Here is a 24,324-nt window from a genome sequence, read left to right as displayed (position 1 = left end):
GTAGAATCCACGGTTCTTTTGAGCTAATGCCAGTTCAGCTCGTTTGGCTATTTCATCATGATCGTACGTGTTTCTACCCGGAAATTCTGTGTACTGCACTTTTGCAGGATCACCCAACCATGATTTGGCCCACTCATCTCGAGGCAAGCGACGAACTTGGCTCTTTGAAGAGGCCAACCCCGGAGAGACCGTGATGACGTCGTACGTTCCGTAGTCGTACGTGTCGTCGTCTTTGAGTCTATAAACTAGAATTCCGTGGCGGTCGACCAGCATACCAGCTCGTCGAACCTTAATTGGAATTCCATGGCCATGGAGATCGTTCAGCCTGAGAGTGCTAGTCAGGGGCGTACGCAGAGGGGGTTCGAGGGGGTTCGGACGAACCCCCTCTAGGCGCTAGGTAATGGCGGAATTCGAATTAGGCAATGCCGCATGAGCGCAACTACACAGCACCATTACATATGGGGACAGCAGAAGACACAACGAGACTCCCGATTTTGGATACATTGAAATTATCTGTAAAAAATAATATAAATCTATAAAGTAGTACAGCACTTAACTTTTCGGCGCGCCTATTACTGGATCTACAAGGCCGAGATGAAGTTTATGTAACTCATGCGCTTGCACGGTGTTGATTACGGTTCTCCGAGGACAAGCTAAAATGGCGCATTCTTGCGTTCTTGCATTCCTGCGTACGCCCCTGAAGTTACGAACCCCCTCTAGAGAAATCCTGCGTACGCCCCTGCTAGTCATCTCCGCTTGCAAATTAGGCTTTTACTCCGATGCTTGATCTGCTGTTCAACTGTTCACGGCAAAATTGCGTGGCAGTTAAATATCTCAATCGGAACTACCCTGATGAAGCGTGTAAGCATGCAGTTGATTGGTTGACGATTAGGACATCAATTAATAAAGACGTCGACGCTATCTGTGTGCAATAAATAGGACTACTGCTTCAAATAAGCTAAGAGGTGCAAACAAGCAGCCGTTGCAACTCGTGCATGCGTCTAGAGAGATAAAGCTTTCTCGGATTGTGACATATGCAACGAGATGTAGCCAGAGACTGCACTGAAATGTTCAGTTGGAACTGATCCAACTGCGAACACCAGAGGAGGCTGAGAACAGACACTCAATTACCAAGAGTCACGCTTATTTAGGAATTTTTTAAGTGGGTACGATTCCATACATGCCTAATCAATGACCCTCCCGAATATTTCGGCGTCGCACTCTCAAGTTTACATAGACAGTGATGGCTTGGCTGCATGAGCATTTTAGAATCTACTAACACTGGCACACTTTGCTAACAAACTGCATGAACTGGAGCGTGCACGGACTACCGTAAACGTGGAAATTTTCGCGTGTTTACATTTTCGTGGTTCTATGCATCACGTGGTCCACCTATGACGCTTCTGAATTGGTTACGTTTTCATTATTTGCCTGTTTTGTCTGTTAGTAGTTTAAAACAATGTGAATGCTATTGAAGACGGTGGTGAGTGTGGGTGTGGGTGTGGTGCGGGTGTGGGTGGGGTCTGGTTGGGTGTGGGTGGGTGTGGGTGTGGGTGTGGGTGGGTGTGGGTGTGGGTGTGGGTGTGGGTGTGGGTGTGGGTGTGGGTGTGGGTGTGGGTGTGGGTGGGTGTGGGTGTGGGTGTAGGTGTGGGTGTGGGTGTAGGTGTGGGTGTGGGTGTAGGTGTGGGTGTGGGTGTAGGTGTGGGTGTGGGTGTAGGTGTGGGTGTGGGTGTGAGTGGGTGTGATGTGTGTATGTGTGCGTGCATTTTGGGGCTGTAAATATCTACGCATGCATAAACTGCAGCTGTTGGAACAGTTCCAAAGGGCTTCTAGCTAAGTTGGTTCTAAGGACTACTGTTTTTCTGTAATGGTTTAGTTATACATCAACAAATCACTAGCCCGCATAGCATACCTATATCTCTTTGTACTTGTTGATTGCGGGACGGGGTCAGTCTAATATATCTGTAATTGCATTTATGGAAGGATGACACTAAATATTCTATTATCGGTTGGAAGACATCGAAATGCAACGTCATATGTTGCAGATTACGTTGCATACATATATGCACTGCAAAACTGTATGATTGCCTGCCTGAGTATAGCCTAGAGTATGCGCAGTGGATTCACGAATTGAGTGGGCTTTCTCTTTATAGCTACTAGAGTGACGGTAAGCGTTATGTTTATAGCACTGACAAGGTTTGTTAGCAAAACTGCGCAAACTGCGTCTTGATCCCAGCAACAGACGAAGGAGAGAGATGAAGTGCACTAAGCAAGATGATATATATATATATATATATATATATATATATATATATATATATGTATGTATGTATGTATGTATGTATGTATGTATGTATGTATATATAATATATATATATATCAAATAATTGATTGGACGAAATGGTCACGCATCCCCTGAGGCCACCCGCTGACATCAATGAGCCGACGAATCGACATCAACGAGCCGACGAAACGACATCAACGAGCCGACGAATCGACATCAATGAGCCGACGTCGACATCAATTGGTGCGTGACCATTTCGTCCATCCATTTTCAATTTCCGGCAACAATTGAATATTGAATTAGAAATTGAAAATTGCCTAGAAGTTGCTTGAAATTTCAATATTCAATTCTATTGAAAATTAAAAATTGATTGATCAACGTACTATAATTATTTACTGATTAAAACGAATATTGAAAACACACTTGATTTTTAACCAATTTCCTTTTTCAATGCAATGGAATATTGAAATTGCAAGCATGTTAGTTCAATTTTCAATGTTAAATTTAATATTTAATTGAATTTAAAAATTAAATATTAAATTTTGAATTTGCGTGGCCAATTCGTCCATTCCATTTTTAATTTTTGATACAAATTGAAAATTGAATGTCAAATTAAAAATTGACTGGCGTTACTTGCTCTTACAATATTCCATTGCATTGAAAATAGAAATTGATTGAAGACCAATTGTCATTTCAATATTCATTTACTTTGCAAATAGATTCAATCCTTCCATCCGTCCAATTTTCGTAAATTATGAATGCTAGAATAGAGCCTCCGATGCAATTTTCTTTCTCCGTACTAAATGTAAATAGAAAGTTACCCGCAGCTGCTAGCGGGAGCCATATCTCATGAACGGCATAATGACATCGCGCGGGCGGTCGCCGGTGACTTCAATATTCAATTCTATTGAAAGACGAAAGTTGCGTCTAGCTTAGTCACGCCCAGCCACGCCTCTGGCACGTGTGCAATGTAATGCAATTAAGAGATGGATGTCGGCAGGCACGCGACCGACCTCTTACAGCAAGTCGGTAAGCACTTGCACCTGGCTCTCGTCAACCGTCGCGTGAGACATTCCTTGCGGCGATGAGCGAGGGTAGCCCGTTGCATGGAGGCACGCGTCTAGGGCATCTATAATCAACGAGATCAACGTCTAGCCTACACTAGAAAGTTGACGTCTAGTCGATTTGGAAAGACTCCAGGCAACTATCTAGCTAGATGACATTTGCGTAGATCATCTAGACCACGCCTCTAAACATCTGATAGGGAAGCCCCAGCCGGTATCTATCATCTCACGATATAACGGCAGGTCGTGCATTCTCTCCACTCTCGATCTCCGTGGACGAAGTTGACGAAGATTTTGTTCGGAAGCGAGTCGAAGAGGGTAATAGTCATGCTGTCATCAGTGAAGAATTACAGACGATGTTTCCAGGACTTCGGGGACTCAGCGAACGATCTGTTCGACGTTTCTGTACAGACGCAGGGATGTCCCTAGAGGTTGTAAAGGCTTTCTCATAACAGGCACCCTAGTGGACACAACAAGGTACACTGTACGACGTGTTATTTAACATGCGTACGTCTATATACAACAATGTTTACAACAACGTGTAGAGGTGCCTGTACAGGCCTGTAAGGACCTTCTCATAACACAGAGTGTTTACCTGTGAATAGAGATAGTGCGTTTGACGTCACAATCACGTGATATCCCGGAAGTCGCCATCTTAGGGGGCAAGCGTACTAGTATGGCTACGAGTTGCTCTGTTTTCGGCTGCCACGATCGTAGAATTCAGGAAGCAACATACGTTTTTAGTCTATGCCGGCTATACCAACCAGTCAGGGACCTGAAACGCGTCATTTGAGCAACAGACAACGGGCAGCGTGGATCTCCAGCCTAGTCAGAAAGGACTGGAAGCCGTCGCAGCATTCGCGTGTTTGCTCTGAGCACTTTCTGTCTGGTAGAGCTGTCATTTCTAGTATGTTCTGTACTAAAAGAGTAATCTATGCTACTCTGAATAATTCTAGGAAAGCCATCCTTTGTGTATGACTCAACTAATCCTGACTGGGTACCATCTGCAAGGATGGGTTAGGTTGCTACGATCACTTCCAGTAGAGAGAGATTTGTTCGTCTCAAGAAAGGTCCAGTACATCTAACAGCATACAATCATATACAACATCATGTCACTCCAATTCATGTCGGGAATACTTCTTGCTTCACCGTCCACAGTTGAGCCTCCGTTCTACCTGTTTTTAGGCCCGCAGGTACAACTTTCTCCTCGTATCGCTTCTGCGATTCGTTGGAGAGGCTTTTAGACTTCTGTTCCCTAGTCTCTATTCTAAGAATTAGCTTTATCGCACTCGACCATCAGACTACGAAATCACGTCAAACTCGCGAATTTACCGATAAAATTTGGTTTAAATCTTTCGCAATTAGTATACTGTCGCCGTACTATTTAACATACAGTTGAACGTCCTTGAAATGTTGTACAAGCCGCCGTCGCAAACAGAGATACCTGCCGAGGACAGAAACTTGCCCCTAAAATGGCGACAAATACGGGTACTACAGGGAACGCCTACTCCTCGCCCCCGCACGCACTATCTCTTTTGTTGATCTGTTGTGTCCACTAAGGTTAGTGCCTTTAGGGACTGCCCCGCGTGTGGCGGGCCCGGGTCCACAATGGACACAGCAAGTGTTGAAAATTCGCAGGTAAACACTTGGTGTTATGAGAAAGCCTTTACAGGCCTGTAAATTGGTCTGTAAATTGGACACAACAAATCTTTGTAGACTTGTTCATACGTCGTAGATGTCAATTGTCATGCAACCGTCACGCCCCATAGGTTGAAGTGTGAAGACGCTACCGACGTGCGACGATCGAGAGAATTAAGACGGACACTCGATCATGCATGCACTGCATGAAAGCTTAAATATAGCATGATCTAAACCTATTCTAAATGTGTACTGAATACCACCTTTAATCATATTTAGACATATTTAGACTGATCCTAGTATGGTGTATAGAACACATTTAGGACGGCCTATATAGATCGAATACAGGTTTTAGGATTACATTTAGGCACACATTTGGAGTCCTAAATACAAGATACAGATTTTTCCAAATATGAGCTATAGTTAGTCTTAAGACACACAAACCAGGTGATTCACATTAATTGTCATGTGATTTATTTCTCTAGTTCAACAAACTTTGGCAATGGACAACAATGTTAACAGCAAATTTGAATGATCTAGCTCTATATATCCATGTTCTTTGACATGTATTAAAATCAAACGTATTGTAATTAGCAGTAGTCTTCTAGAGCCCACTCTGGTACAATGTCATTCCCAGACGTGTTCTGGTAGATGGAGCTCCGTTTACTCTTGGTACCGTTCCTCTCTGAGTATGCCTTCTGGCGTACTTTCTGTCCAAAAACTCAAACACCTTTGTTGCTTCAATGACTCTCCACGGAAGAGGTCGGATCAGGAGTTGTGAACGTCCAGCAGTGGAGGCTCCCTCAAAGGGTGGCTCGTTATCACTGCTATTTTCAGAGACTTCTGACGACATCAATTCCAGTTTCATGGCACTAGCGTACGTCTTCTTTTGTTCGTCGTTCAAAGTTGTGGATACCTCTAAAGCTGAAGATCTTCTCTGCAATTTCTAACATAATGAACATATTGATATAAATAATAGACAGTTGTTCCCAAAAAATATGCAATGAGATTAATATATATATATATATATGTATAGATTAAATGGACATATGCAAGGTTTCATTACAAAGAAAAGTTAAAAAGACTAAAGACAAATTAACTAGAGCGACGACATTCTGTGATCAAGAGTTATTACTGATCATGAGCATATAATATTTAGGTGCTACCATGTTACAATTTGACGTAGAATGCTATTGAAACAAGACCGTATTAGCAGTTTAAATATGTATAGTTGTATTATTTTGTAAAAGTCAAAGCAAAAAATCAAAAATTTACTGGCGACCGCCTGCAAGTACAAGAAATCTTAGACTTTGACTTGCATTGTGTAGCCGTTGCCTTCTTCTTGCTTTTTGATGATCTGAAGATGCAAGATGGTCCGACCTGTCAAAGTCAATATAAATATACATACAGGAATTATAGGCCACGCACACAGTATACGTGCAGTGTACAATCATGACCTAGCTATAGTGATCATGAGCAAATCATGACCTAATCTAACTATAATGAGCATGCAGCCAGCTACCTAGAGATATATAGCTAAAATTTTAGTGCTCACCTCGCTTACGGCGTCAGACACGCAGCGTTCTAGTTTCTCTTTAGTCAGAGAACAACGTCGACTAAGGCGTCTGTCTGTACAGAAACGTCGAACAGATCGTTCGCTGAGTCCCCGAAGTCCTGGAAACATCGTCTGTAATTCTTCACTGATGACAGCATGACTATTACCCTCTTCGACTCGCTTCCGAACAAAATCTTCGTCAACTTCGTCCATGGAGATCGAGAGTGGAGAGTTACATCGTGAGATGATAGATACCGGCTGGGGCTTCCCCGTCAGATGTTTAGAGGCGTGGTCTAGATGATCTACGCAAATGTCCTCTAGCTAGATAGTTGCCTGGAGTCTTTCCAAATCGACTAGACGTCAACTTTCCAGTGTAGGCTAGACGTTGATCTCGTTGATTATAGATGCCCTAGACGCGTGCCTCCATGCAACGGGCTACCCTCGCTCATCGCCGCGAGGAATGTCTCACGCGACGGTTGACGAGAGCCAGGTGCAAGTGCTTACCGACTTGCTGTGAGAGTCGGTCGCGTGCCTGTCGAGGCTTTCTCATCCATCTCTTAATTGCATTACATTGCATGCGTGCCAGAGGCGTGGCTGGGCGTGACTAAGCTAGATGCAACTTTCGTCTTTCAATAGAATTGAATATTGAAGTCACCGGCGATCGCCCGCGCGGTGTCATTATGCCGTTCATGAGATATGGCTCGCGCTAGCAGCTGCGGGTAACTTTCTATTTACATTTAGTACGGAGAAAGAAAATTGCATCGGAGGCTCTATTCTAGCATTCATAATTTACGAAAATTGGACGGATGGAAAGATTGAATCTCTTTGCAAAGTAAATGAATATTGAAATGACAATTGGTCTTCAATCAATTTCTGACTTCAATGTAATGGAATATTGTAAGAGCAAGCAACGCCAGTCAATTTTTAATTTGACATTCAATTTTCAATTTGTATCAAAAATTAAAAATGGAATGGACGAATTGGCCACGCAAATTCAAAATTTAATATTTAATTTTTAAATTCAATTGAATATTGAATTTAACATTGAAAATTGAACTAACATGCTTGTAATTTCAATATTCCATTGCATTGAAAAAGGAAATTGGTTGAAAATTAAGTGTGTTTTCAATATTCATTTTAATCCGCAAATAATTATAGTCCGTCCATCAATCAATTTTTAAGTTTCAATAGAATTGAATATTGAAATTGCAAGCAACTTCTAGGCAATTTTCAATTTCTAATTTAATATTCAATTGTTGTCGGAAATTGAAAATGGATGGACGAAATGGTCACGCACCATCAATGAGCCGACGAAACGACTTTTGACACACATGGCGCGCCATACCGAAGAGCCCAACCCTGGAGAGACTGTGATGACGTCGTACGTCCCGTCGTCGTCGCCGTCGCCTCTACGAACTTGAATTGCGTGACGGTCGATTAGCATGCCCGCTCGACGAACAGTTATTGGAACTCCATGGCCATGAAGATCCTTCAGCCTGAGAGTGCTGGCCATATCCTAGGGCCCTTGCTTGCAAACTGCTACTACGTATTTGCTTGGTGGGCTGTTGAAGTCCACCTTCTATGTATACGGATTGATCTAGTACGTGTCAGTGTGTACACCACGAATCCGCTTAGAAATATTATTGTTGGCCATCGACAGATCCTGCATTGTGATATCATGAAACAGTCTCTAGCTAGTAGAGCCAACGCTTTGTGTAAAGCTCTAGCTGAGTCGGGAGGAAAGAAGCTGGTAGACTCGCGTCTAGAACCGATATGATATCCAGTAACAACGAAATCGTGCAAGTAGATGGCTAGCCCACTGGATTTAACTGTTTACACTGGGATTAGCTAGAACTCTAAATCTAGACAGTATCTATGAGTCATCTAATTTGGTGCATAGCAGGGGATTCAGACTTTTATGGGGGACTTATTTTGGGGACTCTTTCTGGGGACTTTGTCTGCATGGGGACTTCGGCCTTGTTGGAATGCTACTAAAAAGTTCTGCAACTGGAATTGACCGGGGGATAGTTAGTAGTTCGTGTTCGATTGATAGAAGAGTTCCAGCAGTTTGACCATCTGAGCTGATTGTCTGAACTGCCACACCCACAGTTCCACAATTCCAGTTCAAACTGCATGGGACTATATAAAGTAGTATTCGAACGCGCCCTTAATAATATTTGCAGATGCAGATTACCATGGTAGATGTTTCATAATCAGCATGCATTAGTTGCGCAAGAGTTTTGTATTAGGACAAAGTTGTTACAAAGTTGTATGTCTGCAAGTATGTACTCTTTAATGTGTACATATATAGAGATATATACAATGTGAATGCTAACGAAGACAGTGAAATTCTAAACTGTCAAAATGGGATCCAAGTTACACAGTAGGGCAAAGCACCTAGCAAAGAAAAGACAAAAGAAAAAAAAACATTAGCTGTCATTTCAGTCAGGTATTAGTAAAGGATTGTTTCTAGCATTCCAATCAGACTGCATGTTAGCCTAGTAGCTGACCCTGTAGTTCGCCTGTCTTGTCGTCAACCCAGAATTCCATCACGTGGCATTGTTGGTCGTTCTCTTGATCGGTGGGTTGGAAAGGAGCCACTTGCTTGGGAAACTTGTCAGCATGCTCGGTTGTTAGCATTTGGACAGCTTCCTCGAATGTTGGCTCTTTCTTTGATGTGTGCTCTTTTACTCCTTTTTTAATCTTGTATGAACGAACTTTCCTCTTGGCCAGAAACGTAGCTACCATGATGGGGATTCCCGTTAGTACACCACAAGCAATGCCGACGCCAGCGCCAACAGGACCACCAACGGCTGCACCAAGGAATCCAAATGCAATTGTTGTTCCTGTAATACAAGCTACCCCACCCATTCCCACACCAATTTCTGCGAATGCAGTCGACCATAGGACCGCGTACTCTTCCTCGGATATTTTTTTCTTAGAATGATCCCGCTTGTTTTTTGCGAGAGTCCCTATCAGTAGAATGACTTCAAAAGCTCCTGCAGCCACACCTGCAATACATCCTGCTAATGTCTCTGAAACAGCTGCCAGTACGATAGGGCTAGACGCAATTATTCTGCGCAGAGCAAGTCGTATGGGACCTTTGGCAAGCCAGCATACGTCTTTTGTAGCAGATAGAACTTTGCCAATTCCAACTGTTCCCTTGTGTACCCATTCATGTACCTGAGGTGACATAGACGTCAAATATTCAGCTCTAACGAGTCGAAAGATAACAGTTTCACAGTTTCTTTCTACCAAATTATATGCTGTTTCGAGGTGAGGCGAAGTTTTTGGGTCTAAGCCAGCCCATTCGTGGAATATTTCTGGATCTTTTTCTTCTTCAAATCTTCTAATACGATCTAATATGTCTTTCTTAGTACGCGTCGTCCCGTCCATAAACACTGCACGGTACAGTCCTCTGTCGTTAACACCTGATGGTTTGAGAAATTGTTGTAGAGGAGTTGTGTGAAGGTAGCCCTTTGGCACTGCTTCATCGCTCGCTGAGGTTGTTACATCTGCTTTATCTGTTTTGTTATCCGACAGTGGCGGTTGTCTGTTGTAATGAAATATTCGGATCTCAGGTTTCATAGATTGGACGACTCCTACGTGGCAATAGGGTTGAAAACCTAAGATGTTATATCTCAAAACGTACACGACGTCACCAACATCGAGTTCGAGATGTGGACTGTAGACACGCACCCTAGCAATGGCTTTATCGGTGACCACCTCTGATGGCGATTTGTCCCATTCATTTCGTCCAAGCCTCACAGCCATTCTTTTAACGAAATGTTTGTCGCTGTTAATTGCTGGTAAGTAGACTCCGTTGCTGTCTTGTTCCAATGCCAGTTCAGCTCGTTTGGCTATTTCATCATGATCGTACGTGTTTCTATCCGGAAATTCTGTGTACTGCACTTGTGCAGGATCACCCAACCATGATTTGGCCCACTCATCTCGAGACAAGCGACGAACTTGGCTCCCTGAACCTGAAGAGCCCAACCCTGGACAGACCGTGATGACGTCGTACGTCCCGTCGCCGTCGCCTCTACGAACTTGAATTGCGTGGCGGTAGACTAGCTTGCCAGCTCGACGAACAGTAATTGGAACTCCATGGCCATGGAGATCGTTCAGCTTGCTAATGCTAGTCATCGCATGTAGATTGCAACCTGCAATGGTACTGTACACTGTATGCGTCTAGTGTACTGTGTAGTCTCACTAGCCACGCCCCGTTGCGGAGAAGAAGGCGAAGGAGAGTGTTAGCGACATGCTAAACGTAGCAAAGGGGCGTAGCTAGCATTAGCAATCTGGTGTGTTTTGTGAAAGGGCGTGTTCCACTATTTACGGCGAAAACGATGTTAACGACATGTGTTTAGCAAAGGGGCGTGGTTAGCCACTACAATCTGGTGTACTTTGCGATTGGGCGTGGCTAGTCAAACTAAAATTCTACCTAGCGAGCAACTTGCGTACTCTAATTAAACGTTGAAATTTCCGCGGGTTAAAATTTTCTCGTTTTTGTATTATGGACGGGATTAATATTAACTACCGATGTCATTCCCACATTAGCCTCGGTATTCCAGACTGCTTTCTGCACGTGATGGGAGGAGAGAAGAAAGCATGTACGTGTACTTAGCGTACTTCCAGACCAAACAACGCGCGACTCTACGTTTCACGCCTCGGGTAATAAATCTATGAATCATTCAAAGTTCCTCATGCAAACTCTTGTTTACTAAGTACGTTATATCCTCGGCCTCCCAGACCCGTATAGCGCTTGATGAATCGGCGCTACACGAGTCTGGGAGGCCGAGGCTAACCACGTTTAGCAGAGCTACTGTACCTGAAGATTTTGTACTGCCGATGAGTAGCGATTATTGTTCAGCAAAATTTGGAGGTCAGAATATACATGTACGACTCTGATTTGGGCTAACGGCTCTGATCTACAGTAATTGCCACATCCGGGCTTTAGCCGTTTCATTGCATTCAACGCCTGACTAGCGCGCGACTTTGTGTCAGGTCCTATCTACGTACCTGTACTACTGTACAGTGTAGCAGCCGTTATGTCATCATCCTCTTCAAGGCGTCGCTCAGGATCAAAATGTCAGATAAGAGACAAGTAGCCACGTCAGACAACAGACTAAAAACACATCGACTGTGACGTAAAAATTGGTTTATAGAATCGACGCAACGCTGCTGTCGTCGTGTGAACCAGAAATTCAAGAGGCAAGCAGTTTGAGAGGGGATTAACTCGTTGGCTTTTGTGTTTTATTTGTGAGTTGTTTGTGTAGTTGCTGCGGCAGGTTGACGGTTTGTTGGACAGCAAGAGAAGTGAGTGGGAAAGCAGAGTGGCGGGACTGAAGAAGCAACTACAACGCAGGGACGGTGAATTGTGTGCTTTGCGAGCAGCTTTGCAGCGTAAGAGCATTGAGGTGTGTTGTGGCATAGATAGTGACTTATGTTAATGAAGCGTCTGTTTGTCTGTCTGTCTTTCTGTCTGTCTGTTTGTCTGTCTGTCTGTCTGTCAATTTCATTTATTGAAACACAAACTCTACGTTACATTTCTAACACTAAATACAAGAAATCTAGTGAGTTCAGCTTTAGTCTAATGCAAACTACTTTGGTAGTCTCTATTGTGTATGTTCTCATCTTCTTCTCCAGGGAAGACACGTGTCAGCTTGTGGAGGATGACTCTAGCTTTGCATCGTTGTATCGTCTGTCTGTCTGTCTGTTTGTCTGTCTGTCTTTGTCTGTCTGGTTTGTTTGTCTGGTTGTTTGACTGTCTGTTTGTTTGGTTGTCTGTTTTGTCAATCTGTCTGTCTGTCTGTCTCTCTGTTTGTGTGTCTGTTTGTCTGTCTGTTGGTTTGTCTGTCTGTTTGTCTGTCTTTCTGTCTGTCTGTCTGTTTTGTCTGTCTGTTTTGTCTGTCTGTTTTGTCTGTCTGTTTGTTTGTCTGTCTGTTTGTCTATCTGTCTGTTTGTCTGTCTGTTTGTCTCTCTGTCGGTCTGTCTATTCATCTGTCCGTAAATACATATATTTTTAAACGTCTGTCTGTCTGTCTGTCTGTTTTGTCTGTCTGTTTTGTCTGTCTATTTGTTTGTCTGTCTGTTTGTCTATCTGTCTGTTTGTCTGTCTGTTTGTCTCTCTGTCGGTCTGTCTATTCATCTGTCCGTAAATACATATATTTTTAAACGTCTGTCTGTCTGTCTGTCTGTTTGTTTGTCTGTCTGCCTGCCTGCCTGTCTGTTTGTCTGGCTGTCTGCCTGTCCGGATATAACAACATATGATCCCACTGGACACTTGACAAAAGACCTGGACATTTCACTTGCTCATCCACATTCTTGTGACACCGTACAATCAGCTGCCAAAATATCAGGTTATGCAGTTGAGTTGAGAGGAAAACGCAAAATCACAAATACAGTCAACAGCAGTCTATAGCAGGATCTGATACAACATGTATTCCACTGGTTTTTGAATACTTTGGCTTTTGGGGCTCTATGGCTGAAGACTATCTCCATAAGATCTCAAAAATTTCAAAAGATGCAAATGGAAAGAGCAGCGAAACAGACTTTAGAGATAGATGGAGAAAGCAACTGTCTGTAGTTGTACAGTCTTGCAACTCTCGTGTGATTTTAAAAAGTTGTCAAAGTTGTCTAAGTACAATTTTGATGACTTTCTATATGATAAAGACGTTCAACATTTTGTTCATTGACTATTATTGTTATGCATACGTAAAGTTAGCGATTGTTATTAGTAGAGTAAGAGTTCAAATATAATAATCTGTCTGTCTGTCTGTCTGTCTGTCTGTTTGTATGTCTGTTTGTCTATCTGTTTGTTTATCTGTTTGTTTCATTTATTGAAACACAAACTCTACGTTACATTTCTAACACTAAATACAAGAAATCTAGTCAGTTCAGCTTTAGTTTAATGCAAACTACTTTGGTAGTCTCTATTGTGTGTATGTTCTCATCTTCTTCTCCAGGGAAGACACGTGTCAGCTTGTGGAGGATGACTCTAACGTTGCATCGTTGTAATATTATTGTTTGTTTATCTGTCTGCCTGCCTGCCTGTCTGTCTGTCTGTCTGTCTTTTTGTCTAGACTTAGACCAATTGACAGTCTGCCTCATGTTTGCCTCTTTGTACTCTGTTGAAATTAAGAACTTTAATAAACTATAACTTTAGACAACTTTTATTGTTTTTAGGTAGAGCGATTGCAGGCAAAATTTGAGGATGCAGATACTCAACAGGAGGAGCAAATGAGTAGTTATGAAGTTCAACTGACAACTTTGAAGACAGAAGTATGGCCACTCTAGTGCCAATTATTTGTTGCCAAGTTAATCTGTTTTAGCTCTCTCGTCTAAGTCGGAAACATGAAAAACTTCAGACAAAGAAAGAGCATCAAATGGATGGAATTGACAGGGAACGTCAGAAGGTATACATTATGTATTGGTGTGTCTGTCTGTCTGTCTTTCTGTGTGTGTGTGTGTGTGTGTGTGTGTGTGTGTGTGTGTGTGTGTGTGTGTGTCTGTGTGTGTGTGTCTGTGTGTCTGTGTCTGTGTGTCTGTGTCTGTGTCTGTGTGTTTGTGTGCATGCGTGTGTGTGTGTGTGTGTGTGTGTGTGTGTGTGTGTGTGTGTGTGTGTGTGTTCATGTGCGTGCGTGTGTTATTGTTTTTGTTATAGATATTTATACAACATGCAAGCAAATCATTCACAAATATCTTTACACTTTACACTTCTTGTTTTATTTGCAAGTCGCAATCTAAGTCGTATTGTGCTGCTGCTGTTTTCTGTGACTATTTATCATGTTTGAAGGTTTCCGAGGACTACAGGTTTGCTAATCAAGAACTACAGCACCTGCGGAAAGCATTCGAGGTAAGTTTGTATTGCCGTGGCTACTGAGTGTCTAAAGATAATGATATTATTAACAACGTTATAGGAGTTACATGTAAAGTCATTGCTGTGGGACAAAGAGAAGACGTCGTTGGAGAAGGCAGCGGAACAAGCTGTGGCCGAGAGTGAGGCAATGAGAAGTCGATGTGTTTATCTTGAGGTGCGACTTCGTGGATTGAAATTTTTTTGTTTATGATTGGTGGTGTGTTTAACATTGTGTTTGGTTGATGACGTAATTTTTGTCTGTAATTTTTCTATTTGTGTTATGTCTGTCTATTTGTTTGTGTTTGTGTTTTGTTTGTCTTCTGCTTGTTTGTCTGTCTGTCTGTCTGTCTGTCCGTTTGTCTGTCTGTCTGTTTGTCCGTCCGTCTGTCTGTCTGTTTGTCTGTCTTTTAAATATGTCTGTCTGTCTGTCTGTCTGTCTGTGTCTGTCTGTCAGTTTGTCTGTCCATGTGTCTGTTGTCTGTCTGTTTGTCTGTCTGTCTATTTGTCTGTTTGTCTGTCTGCTTGTTTGTGTGTCTGTTTGTTATATACTTTGTATTTGTTGCTTTTGGTGGCAGGAATGCAATGCTACTTACCAACGAGATCTGGAAAGGTACAAGCGTCTTCAACTTAATTCTGAACAAACACACGAAGTTTACATAGCTCAGTTGGAGGCCAAGGTTTTTAGATATAAGTAGGCTTGCTTTGTATATCAGTGATAATCATTTATTGTTAAAAATTCAGGTGAAACTGAACCAACAAGAATCAGACAACAAGCAAGATAGCATGAGCAGGTCGATAGTTTTCAATTGTGGGTGCTGTGACACACACACACACACACACACACACACACACACACACACACACACACACACACACACACACACACACACACACACACACACACACACACACACACCACACACACCACACAAACACACTTGATATGACGTACTGATTTCTCTTGAGTTTATGTATGTGATGGTAGAGACGAAGTGCATTTACACGCTTTAAATACCAGTGACAATTTGTATTATTATTAGAGTACGCATGTCTATATAGTAGGTGTAAGATAAGATAGGCACATTCATGATTCAGATTGCTTGTGTTGCCAAGTACTAAGCAGTGTACAACAAATCGACTCATCTCTGAGTAGTTCCCAGACAACCATGCGTTAAAGATTTAGTTGCTTGATAATGCATTACTCTGGTTGCCCATAAGCTAAACAAAATAGGCTTTGCTGTTGTTTTCCTTTTAACGTCTTGCTCATATTTGAGACTCCAGAGACCTTCACTGCCTTGTTCTGTGGTGCACTTTGTCTACTAACGACTTCAGTGACATCACCTGAAGCTGACTGATCATCATCTGATAAATCACATTCACTTGCAATTTCAAAGTTCTGAACATTTGAACCACGTAATGTAGGTGCATTGCTTCAGTTGGGTTAGTCCTTGGGTTAAATCTTAGGGTTGTCCCTGGGCAACCGTAGTACCGTTTCAGTTGCCTGGACGCATTTTTTGGTTGTCCTGGGTGCTTGAGCAGCCGATTTGTCTTACACTGTTGTAGTATTTGGTGAAGAGAATATCAGTGATTATTAGTGTTTTTAACAATAGCTACAACATGAACAGGATGCTGCATTAATTGCTAAGCTAACGAAGTCGTTAGCGGAGAAAGACAAGGTATGCATATTAAGTAAATCATATTGTTTATTAATCACAAATTCATTGTTTTATGCTGCTTGGTTGTTTCTGTTAGCTGCTGGAAGCAATGGAAGCAAGAAAGACTGTTACTGAAAACAAGCTGAAAGCAAAGACGGCTGAATGTGAGGAGCTGAGAGGAGAATACTGTCGGGAGAGTTATTGTAACTTGCCAACTCAACAGGGTGAAGAGTGGCATCCTGAATTTGTGGTAAGCAGCTCTGACTGTGAGTATGATACAGTCTGATCTCTGTTTTCCTCACTGGTCTCACTGCATGTCCGAGTGCTTTAAAGACTTGATCTATACCGTGTGTGTGTGTGTGTGTGTGTGTGTGTGTGCGCACGCGCCTGTATGTAGCATGGCAGCCTCTTGAGCGTGTCGGCTCTGAAGGATTTTGACCTTCTCCGGCTTACCATCCAGCTTCTGCGATATCTTCAAACGTCATTATCATGATAAACCATCTCAGATCAACAGGAGTGCCACAACCAGCATTTGGAGCAAGCATTCAGCAACGTGTTTCTTTGCGAAAAACAGCCATTGCACTAATCCCATGTTGTAAAGTGCTTTGATTGCTTGCAACGTCGAATTACTCATTTTTGTGACAATACATCTATTTCCGGTTATCGCAGATGGAGACGGAGACCATGTGCATGGAGTCCATTGCAATGAAAATGGCTGGGCGGCATGGACGAAAGAAGTTGGTCTCCAGTATGGAAGGAAGCAGAACAATGGTGTATGGTGCATGCGGGCGATCTCTACTGCCGGGTTAGCAGGAAGCAGCAGCTTGACATCTCTTGCTATGTAGAGAGTTGAACGATTCAGGATGCTGTACAATATATATTACCTATTTACAAACTGGCAGTAGATGAAGTAAGTAGAGATTTGCTTTTTTGCTGTTTATGCCATCATCTTTTGAGATGGGCTGGTTAGTATGTGTGTGTGTGTGTGTGTGTGTGTGTGTGTGTGTGTGTGTGTGGTGTGTGCGCGTGCGCGCACGTGGCACACGCACGTGCACGTGTCTGTTGTAGAGGTTTTTTGTTGTAGACGGATAGAAGAGTGACATCTGATGTTCGAGCACAGTATGCATCATCTTACCATGAATCTGATCATCGTGGTATCTCAAGTACCTATAACCCAACAGAGGTATACATTAATGAATTAATTGTGTTCACTGACTTACATTGTAGACTGAACTACAACCAGTTTGGTGGCACATGCTCTGTATGCAATTTTTTGTGTAAACCGTGTTATCTCAGACTGTACTTTAGTCACAGTGGCGTTGCATCCTTCTCCATATTTGGCGGCTGAGAAGACGCTTTATGGTTGTAAGGCTCTGTGAAAGCATTGCTTCCTTATAGAGTTAACATTGTAACGATTGCCTCGTGCTTTTAATTTTTTGATTTTGCAAGGATTGTACTTTAGACATAAACAGTTATGTGGTGATGTTGCCACCAGAGTGACTATTGTAGCTCGTTCACACGAGCACTTGGAACTGGGCCAACATGGATTAGCACAGGTCAGCTCGCTTTTGAAGGGACTGTGTGAATGTGGGCCAAGCCAAGCCGAATCAATCTGGAATGGTCCACCTTAAGTAAATTTCCATGCCAGCCCAACACAGTTTGGCTCGGCTCGGCTTGGCTTGCATTCACTGTGTGAACTGCAACCGCCTGCCGAACTGTAGTCTCACTTAGCCAGACCCTCACTCTTGTGTTATACTCGCATAGCCAGACCTTTTCTTGCTGTGAGTACACGTGACCATACATACATAGCTATCCATACATACGTAGCTATGACCTACAAGAGACACACCCTCTAAGTGAGCTGGCTTACTTTTGCTGAATGCCATATGAACAGAGAGCTACTGTGGCTGGCTCGGTTTGGATAGCTCAGAAAGGAGCTCATGCGAAAAGGCAATAGTGTACGTTGTAGAGCAGTCAATACATTTTAGTTGTTGTATTATAGGATACAATTGAATACCCTCAGTTGGTCTATCAGCCGGTTGCCTGAGCAATCATCTCCTAGTGGATTGACGTGATGTTTGTCTGTACATCGGCATACATTATTAACATATGTATGTATGTAGAATGTAAGTATTGTTGTTTTCATCTGGACTATGATGTATTGAGAGGATTTTACTGGAATTTTTAGTTGACGCGATTAAATGTACATAAGTGACAGTATTTTATTAGATCAAGTTCAATTAATTATTTATTATAGGACAATAGCTGATATAAAATTGTGTGTTTTGATGAGCAAGAGTTAGTCTCACACGACAGTCCAAACGTATCGTTGCCAGACTCTTGTCATGCATCTCTCGTGTCTGGTTTCTGTGTGACTGTCTCAGGGGCCCCAAGCTTATCATTACCAACCACGAACTTCAAGGTGTGTTGGTGTATTGCTTTGTTACGGTTTCTTTTTCTTAGAACGATCGAAGAGCAGAGTATCATCAGTCAAACTTTATATTTGTGATTTACGAATGTAAACAGCAAGAGTTTGACTGAAAGAGACCTGATAGAAATTATTATGGCTCGTCAACAGTCAGCATGCATTAGCTGAACAAATTCTTGTATTAGGATCAAAACGTGTTGATTATTGTCTATAAATGTGAATGCTACTGAAACTAGCAAATTTAATTGATTTCTACTGTCAAAATGAGAGGTCCAATGTACAGTAAAGCGAATACATGTAGCCAAGGCTAATATATAAAAAGTCAAAGCATTAGCGGTGATGTCAACCAGTTATCGGAATGTGTGTATATAACATTCCACTCAGACTATCAATTTGAGTCTCCTTTAATTTCTTTTCCCATCAGTTTGTCTGTTTCGTCGTCATGCCAGACTTTGATATAATGATACTGTTGGTCTTCTTGTGGATCGGTGGGTGGCAAAGGAGCTTCTTGCTTGGGAAACTTATCAGCGTGCTCAGTTATCAGCGTTTGGATAAGCTCGTTGGGAATTAGTACGGTGTTCGCGAGTGATGACCCTGCCTCTTCTGCTATGGGCACTTTCTCTGAGGTATGATTGTTGATTCCGTTCTTGGACAAGTATGCACGTACTCCTCTCTTGAGAAAATATGTCGCTGCCATGATGGCTATTCCTGTAAGCACACCAGCAGCAATGCCAGGAGGACCTCCAAGGCATCCAAATCCAACTGTTGTTCCAAAGATAACAGCTGCTCCGCCCATTCCTACACCAAATTCTGCTCCTGCAATTTTCTGTAGGAGATTGTACTCTTTGTTTGATAATTTCTTTTTATCTATCTTGTTTTTTATGAGCGTTCCTAGCAGCAAAACGATTTCCAAACCTGCTGCAATTCCGCCTGCGATGCCTCCTGCTACTAGCTGCGGTATCCCTACCGTTAAAGCTGAGCTATCCGCAGCCATTCGTCGCACAGCAAGTCGTGCGGGACCTTTGGCTGCTCAGATTAGAGCATCTTTGCATGCAGCAGATGAAAGCTTGAAAGCTCCAACGGTTCCCTTGTGTGCGTACTCGTGTACTTGAGCTGACATAGGATGTAAACCTTCAGCTCTTACAAGTCGTAGCATAACAGTTTCGCAGTTTCGCATTAGTAAATGATACGCCGTTTCGAGGTGAGGCGCCGTTTCAGGGTTCAAGCCAGCCCATTCATGAAATATATCCGGATCTCCTTTTTCAAATCGTTCAATGCGATCTACTATTTCTTCCTTACTGCGCGTTGTACCTTCCATAAATACTGCACGGTACAGTCCATAGTCCATGACATCCTCAGATGGTTTGCGAAATTTTTTTAGAGAAGTAGTGTGAAGGTAGCCCTTTGGCTGGTCTTTGTTGAGCGTTGAAGTTGGTAAGTCTTGGTCTTCTGTTTGCTTGGCAGATTGCGGCGGATTGTTATTGAAATGAAATATTTGTATCTTAGATTCCTTGATAGAGCGGACCACTCCTACGTGACTGTAGATATGGAAACCTAAGAAGTAGTTTCTCAAAACGTAAACAAGATCACCAACTTCGAGTTCGAGATGTGGACTGAGGACGCGCACCTTGGCAATGGCTTTATCGGTGACCACTTCTGATGGCGATTTGTCCCATTCATGGCGTTCGAGCTTTACAGCCATTCTTTCAACGAAGTTCTTGTCGCTGTTAAATCCTGGACAGTAGAATCCACGGTTCTTTTGATCTAATGCCAGTTCAGCTCGTTTGGCTATTTCATCATGATCGTACGTGTTTGTACCCGGAAATTCTGTGTACTGCACTTTTGCAGGATCACCCAACCATGATTTGGCCCACTCATCTCGAGGCAAGCGACGAACTTGGCTACTTGAAGAGGCCAACCCCGGAGAGACCGTGATGACGTCGTACGTCCCGTAGTCGTACGTGTCCTTTTTTTTGAGTCTATAAACTAGAATTCCGTGGCGGTCGACCAGCATGCCAGCTCGTCGAACCTTAATTGGAATTCCATGGCCATGGAGATCGTTCAGACTGAGAGTGCTAGTCATCCCCGCTTGCAAATTAGGCTTTTACTCCGATGTTTGATATGCCGTTCAACTGTTTACGGCAAAATTGCGTGGCAGTTAAATATCTCAATCGGAACTACCCTGATGAAGCGTATAAGCATGCAGTTGATTGGTTGACGATTAGGACATCAATTAAAGACGTCGACGCTATCTGTGTGCAATAAATAGGACTACTGCTTCAAATAAGCCAAGAGGTGCAAACAAGCAGCCGTTGGAACTCGTGCATGCGTATATAGAGATAAAGCTTTCTCGGATTGCGACATATGCAACGAGATGTAGTCAGAGACTGCATTAAAATGTCCACTTGGAACTGATCCAACTGCGAACACCAGAGGGGGCTGAGAACAGACACTCAATTACCAAGAGTCACGCTTATTTAGGAATTTTTAAGTGGGTACGATTCTATGCATGCCTATCAATGGCCCTTCCGAATTAGTCGGCGTCGCACTCTCAAGTTTACATAGATAGTGATGGCTTTGCTGCATGAGCATTTTAGAATCTATTAACACTGGCACACTTTGCTAAGAAACTGCATGAACTGGAGGGTGCACTGACTACTTGACTCACGTATCTAATATGCACGGTGTGCTTGTTAATAACCTGATTAAAAGGCGCCGTGGGACGGTGAAAGTGTGTGTGTGTGTGTGTGTGTGTGTGTGTGTGTGTGTGTGTGTGTGTGTGTGTGTGTGTGTGTGTGTGTGTGTGTGTGTGTGCGCGCGTTTTGGGACTTTGGCTGTAAATACCTACGCATGCATAAACTGCAGCTGTTGGAACAGTTCCAAAGGGCTTCTAGCTAAGTTGGTTCTAAGGACTACGGTTTTCTGTAATGGTTTAGTTATACATCAACTAATCACTAGCCCGCATAGCATACCTATATCTCTTTGTACTTGTTGAGGGCGGGGCGAGGTCAGTCTAATAAATCTGTAATTGCATTTATGGAAGGATGACACTAAATATTCTATTATCGGTTGGAAGACATCGAAATGCAACGTCATATGTTACAGATTACGTTACATACATATATGCACTGCAAAACTGTATGATTGCCTGCCTGAGTATAGCCTAGAGTATACGCAGTGGATTGACGAGTTGAGTGGGCTTTGTCTTTATAGCTGCTAGAGTGACGGTAAGCGTTATGTTTATAGCACTGACAGTCTTTGTTAGCAAAACTGCGCAAACTGCGTCTTGATCCCAGCAACAGACGAAGGAGAGAGATGAAGTGCACTAGGCAAGACGATATATATATATATATATATATATATATATATATATATATATATATGTAATGTATAATATATATATATATATATATATATATATATATCAAATAATTTTAATTGTACTTTATAATTGAAGGGAATGGTACATGTATGATTGGGCAAACTCAATATCTACTGTAGGTCTGGACGTGTGGTGTATACAGTTAGCCATCTAATAGAAACAGCATTATTAGGTGTTGGTCATCATGCAGTTATACAGCTATATATATATATATATATATATATATATATATATATATATATATATATATATATATATATATATATATATATATTACAATGGTTCATAATTGAATAAAGATATAGTCCCACCACCTAAATGTGAGCGCAAAATACAACTCTAAACATACATGTATGAGTCCCGTTTATCAGAAACAGAGCTAACAGCTAATAACGCTAAAATCATTTTTGAATTATATTTCCACAAACAGACAAATAAACGTTCATGTAAGTAGGTTGAAGCCTTGCTAATAGTAAGTCCACTGGTGATGGTAGTCTTCCTAGCGATGTCTTTGAGTACTTCGAGGCTGGATGAAGACTATAGACCAAACTTCTCTACCACTAGAGGATAGAAAAGAGAACCAGTACACTCAACGTTCAAAAGATGGCGATGATCTTTTTCCATTTCCCCTGCTGCTGCAGCAGTACCAGCTGTGTTGGCGGAAAAGATAATATAAGATGGTTATATTATATGTATATAGCTCTCCCAATATTCTTTAATACGACGAGTTTGCCTGTATTCTCTTTTGAATACAATGTGAATGCTATTGAAGACGGTGAAATTCTAAACTGTCAAATGACTGTTACACAGTAGAGAAAAACACCTAACAAGAGAACACAAAACAACTACTTGTATCTTGAATTTTGTGATAGAGAGAACCATTCTTACACGATAGTATACAAGTGGAAACTTTGGAATCTTGCTCTGAAACGTAAACAACATTATTAGCCTGAAGTTCGACGAGATGCATGCGGACTGCTAGAGATGCTCACCATGCATGCATGCATGGCAGTGGCGTTCAGTGGGCTGCCTGGTTAATCAATTAAGTTGGCGATTTGTCCCTTTTATCTCGTTGAAGCTTTACAACCATCTTTTTAACGAATCTTTTGTTGCTATTATTTCTCATACAGTAAACTCCCTCGTTGTCTTGTTCCAATGCCATGCAGTTCAGCTCGTTTGGCTATTTCATCGATCAGGCTGGTACAAGTTTCTACCCCGAAATTCTTTGTACTGCACGTTTGCAGGATCACCCCAAAATGACTTGGCCCACTCATCTCGAGACAAGCGACGAAGTCCAGGTAGTGGAGTGACTAGGATAGCGTCGAACTTTCCGTCATCTCTATACCAACTTGAATTCTGTGGCGGACGACCCATTTGCCAGCTCGACGAACAGAAATTGGCCATGGAGCTTAGGAGTGCTAGTCATCCCAGCTTGCAAACTACCAGTAAACTGCTACTCGTTACTCGATATGCTCAGGACAAAATAGCGTGGTGTATCAGTCCATACAGACCACCCTCAACATATAGTATAATCATGCATGCATGATAGCTATCTGCATGCATGTATATATGGTCAGTAATATAGGAACGCTGCTTTAGCTAGCAAGTTAACTGAGTTGCAGACAAGCTATCTAGACATATCTTTCGACTAGCGACATTTTGCAACTAGATGTAGTTTAGATAGACTGCATTGAATTTTTTTGCGAACACCAGGAGTTGCTAGGAACTTTCAATTAATTAAGTGGCGGCATGCACCTCTAGGGACGCACCGCGAGATAGTGGGTGTCAACTTTATTTAGAGCGATGGTGACGGCTGAGCTTTTACGTCTCTATAATATTAGCATTTGCCAAACTGCAAAACTGCGTTTTGGACTACTCGACTTAGGACCAGAGTGCACAGTGCGTCAGTTAGATTAGTTACTAATTACTAATTAATTAATTAAGTTAATTAAAGGAAAGATCTCTAAGCACGTGAGAACGCGGGGGAATATGTTGAGACTTGGCTGCGAATACAGTACTCTATTACAGCATCTACAATTCATAGATACAACAAAAAATTCGAGTCTGCCGAAGGTCAAATACTCGAGGCTGCATCTAGTTAGGATACATCCGGGCTTTAGTTGTCTCATTGCATTCAACGCCTTGGCTAGCGCGCGACTTTGTGTCAGGTCTGGTGGACAGCAAGTGCAGTGTAGCAAACGTTATGTCATCGTCCCCTTCAAGACGTCGCTCAGGATCAAAACGTCAGATAAGAGACAAGTAGCCACGTCAGACAACAGACTAAAAACACATCGACTGTGACGTAAAAATTGGTTTATAGAATCGACGCATCGCTGTTGTCATCGTGTGAACCAGAAATTCAAGAGGTAAGCAGTTTGAGAGGAGATTAACGTGTTGGCTTTTGTGTTTTTTATTTGTGAGTTGTTTGTGTAGTTGCTGCGGCAGGTGGACGGTTTG

General features: G+C 42.4%; 4 protein-coding genes across 5 annotated transcripts in view; 3 read left to right on the top strand and 1 right to left on the bottom strand.

The window, feature by feature from the left end:
• Positions 1-8,808: 8,808 nt before the first annotated feature.
• On the bottom strand, positions 8,809-10,687 carry LOC134196053 (uncharacterized). Its single transcript, XM_062665132.1, has one exon. It carries the CDS (start codon positions 10,685-10,687, stop codon positions 9,035-9,037), a length of 1,653 nt encoding a protein of 550 aa, XP_062521116.1. The 3' UTR covers positions 8,809-9,034.
• A 905-nt stretch (positions 10,688-11,592) lies between these two features.
• LOC134196051 (centrosomal protein of 63 kDa-like) lies at positions 11,593-17,424 on the top strand. Its single transcript, XM_062665131.1, has 11 exons — positions 11,593-11,648; positions 11,710-11,755; positions 11,821-11,961; positions 13,730-13,825; positions 13,876-13,959; positions 14,340-14,399; positions 14,464-14,577; positions 14,978-15,079; positions 15,144-15,193; positions 16,013-16,078; positions 16,155-17,424. The coding sequence occupies exons 1-10, from the start codon at positions 11,593-11,595 to the stop codon at positions 16,038-16,040; spliced, it is 777 nt and encodes a 258-aa protein (XP_062521115.1). The 3' UTR covers positions 16,041-16,078; positions 16,155-17,424.
• LOC134195597 (uncharacterized) lies at positions 16,167-18,339 on the top strand. Of its 2 annotated transcripts, XM_062664645.1 has the most exons (3): positions 16,167-16,307; positions 17,142-17,240; positions 18,060-18,339. In XM_062664645.1, exons 1-3 carry the CDS (start codon positions 16,167-16,169, stop codon positions 18,102-18,104), a joined length of 285 nt encoding a protein of 94 aa, XP_062520629.1. In that variant the 3' UTR covers positions 18,105-18,339. The 2 variants fall into 2 exon arrangements, with proteins under 2 accessions (XP_062520629.1, XP_062520627.1); XM_062664643.1 differs by lacking the exon at positions 18,060-18,339 and having other exon boundaries at positions 17,142-17,405.
• Positions 18,340-24,030: 5,691 nt separating this feature from the next.
• LOC134195760 (centrosomal protein of 63 kDa-like) overlaps positions 24,031-24,324 on the top strand; it is a 14,486-nt gene continuing 14,192 nt past the window's right edge. The window contains exons 1-3 of the mRNA XM_062664839.1: positions 24,031-24,126; positions 24,188-24,233; positions 24,301-24,324. The exon at positions 24,301-24,324 is cut by the window's right edge and continues 117 nt beyond it. Of these exons, the coding sequence (XP_062520823.1) occupies positions 24,071-24,126; positions 24,188-24,233; positions 24,301-24,324 (126 nt within the window). The 5' untranslated portion in view covers positions 24,031-24,070. The remainder of the gene's footprint in view (positions 24,127-24,187; positions 24,234-24,300) is intronic.

The sequence above is a fragment of the Corticium candelabrum genome, chromosome 20 (genome assembly GCF_963422355.1).
Source record: "Corticium candelabrum chromosome 20, ooCorCand1.1, whole genome shotgun sequence".
Classification (NCBI taxonomy): Eukaryota; Metazoa; Porifera; class Homoscleromorpha; order Homosclerophorida; family Plakinidae; genus Corticium; species Corticium candelabrum.
This window is presented reverse-complemented; position numbering and strand designations above follow the sequence as displayed.

Bases quoted from the DNA above. Each gene is read 5' to 3' on its own strand.
- LOC134196053 (XM_062665132.1), bottom strand. From the start codon at position 10,687: ATGACTAGCATTAGCAAGCTGAACGATCTCCATGGCCATGGAGTTCCA.
- LOC134196051 (XM_062665131.1), top strand. From the start codon at position 11,593: ATGTCATCATCCTCTTCAAGGCGTCGCTCAGGATCAAAATGTCAGATA. The intron at 13,826-13,875 runs GTATGGCCACTC...AATCTGTTTTAG, and splicing joins TGACAACTTTGAAGACAGAA to CTCTCTCGTCTAAGTCGGAA. The intron at 14,400-14,463 runs GTAAGTTTGTAT...ACAACGTTATAG, and splicing joins ACCTGCGGAAAGCATTCGAG to GAGTTACATGTAAAGTCATT.
- LOC134195597 (XM_062664643.1), top strand. From the start codon at position 16,167: ATGGAAGCAAGAAAGACTGTTACTGAAAACAAGCTGAAAGCAAAGACG. The intron at 16,308-17,141 runs GTAAGCAGCTCT...TTTTTGTTGTAG, and splicing joins AGTGGCATCCTGAATTTGTG to ACGGATAGAAGAGTGACATC.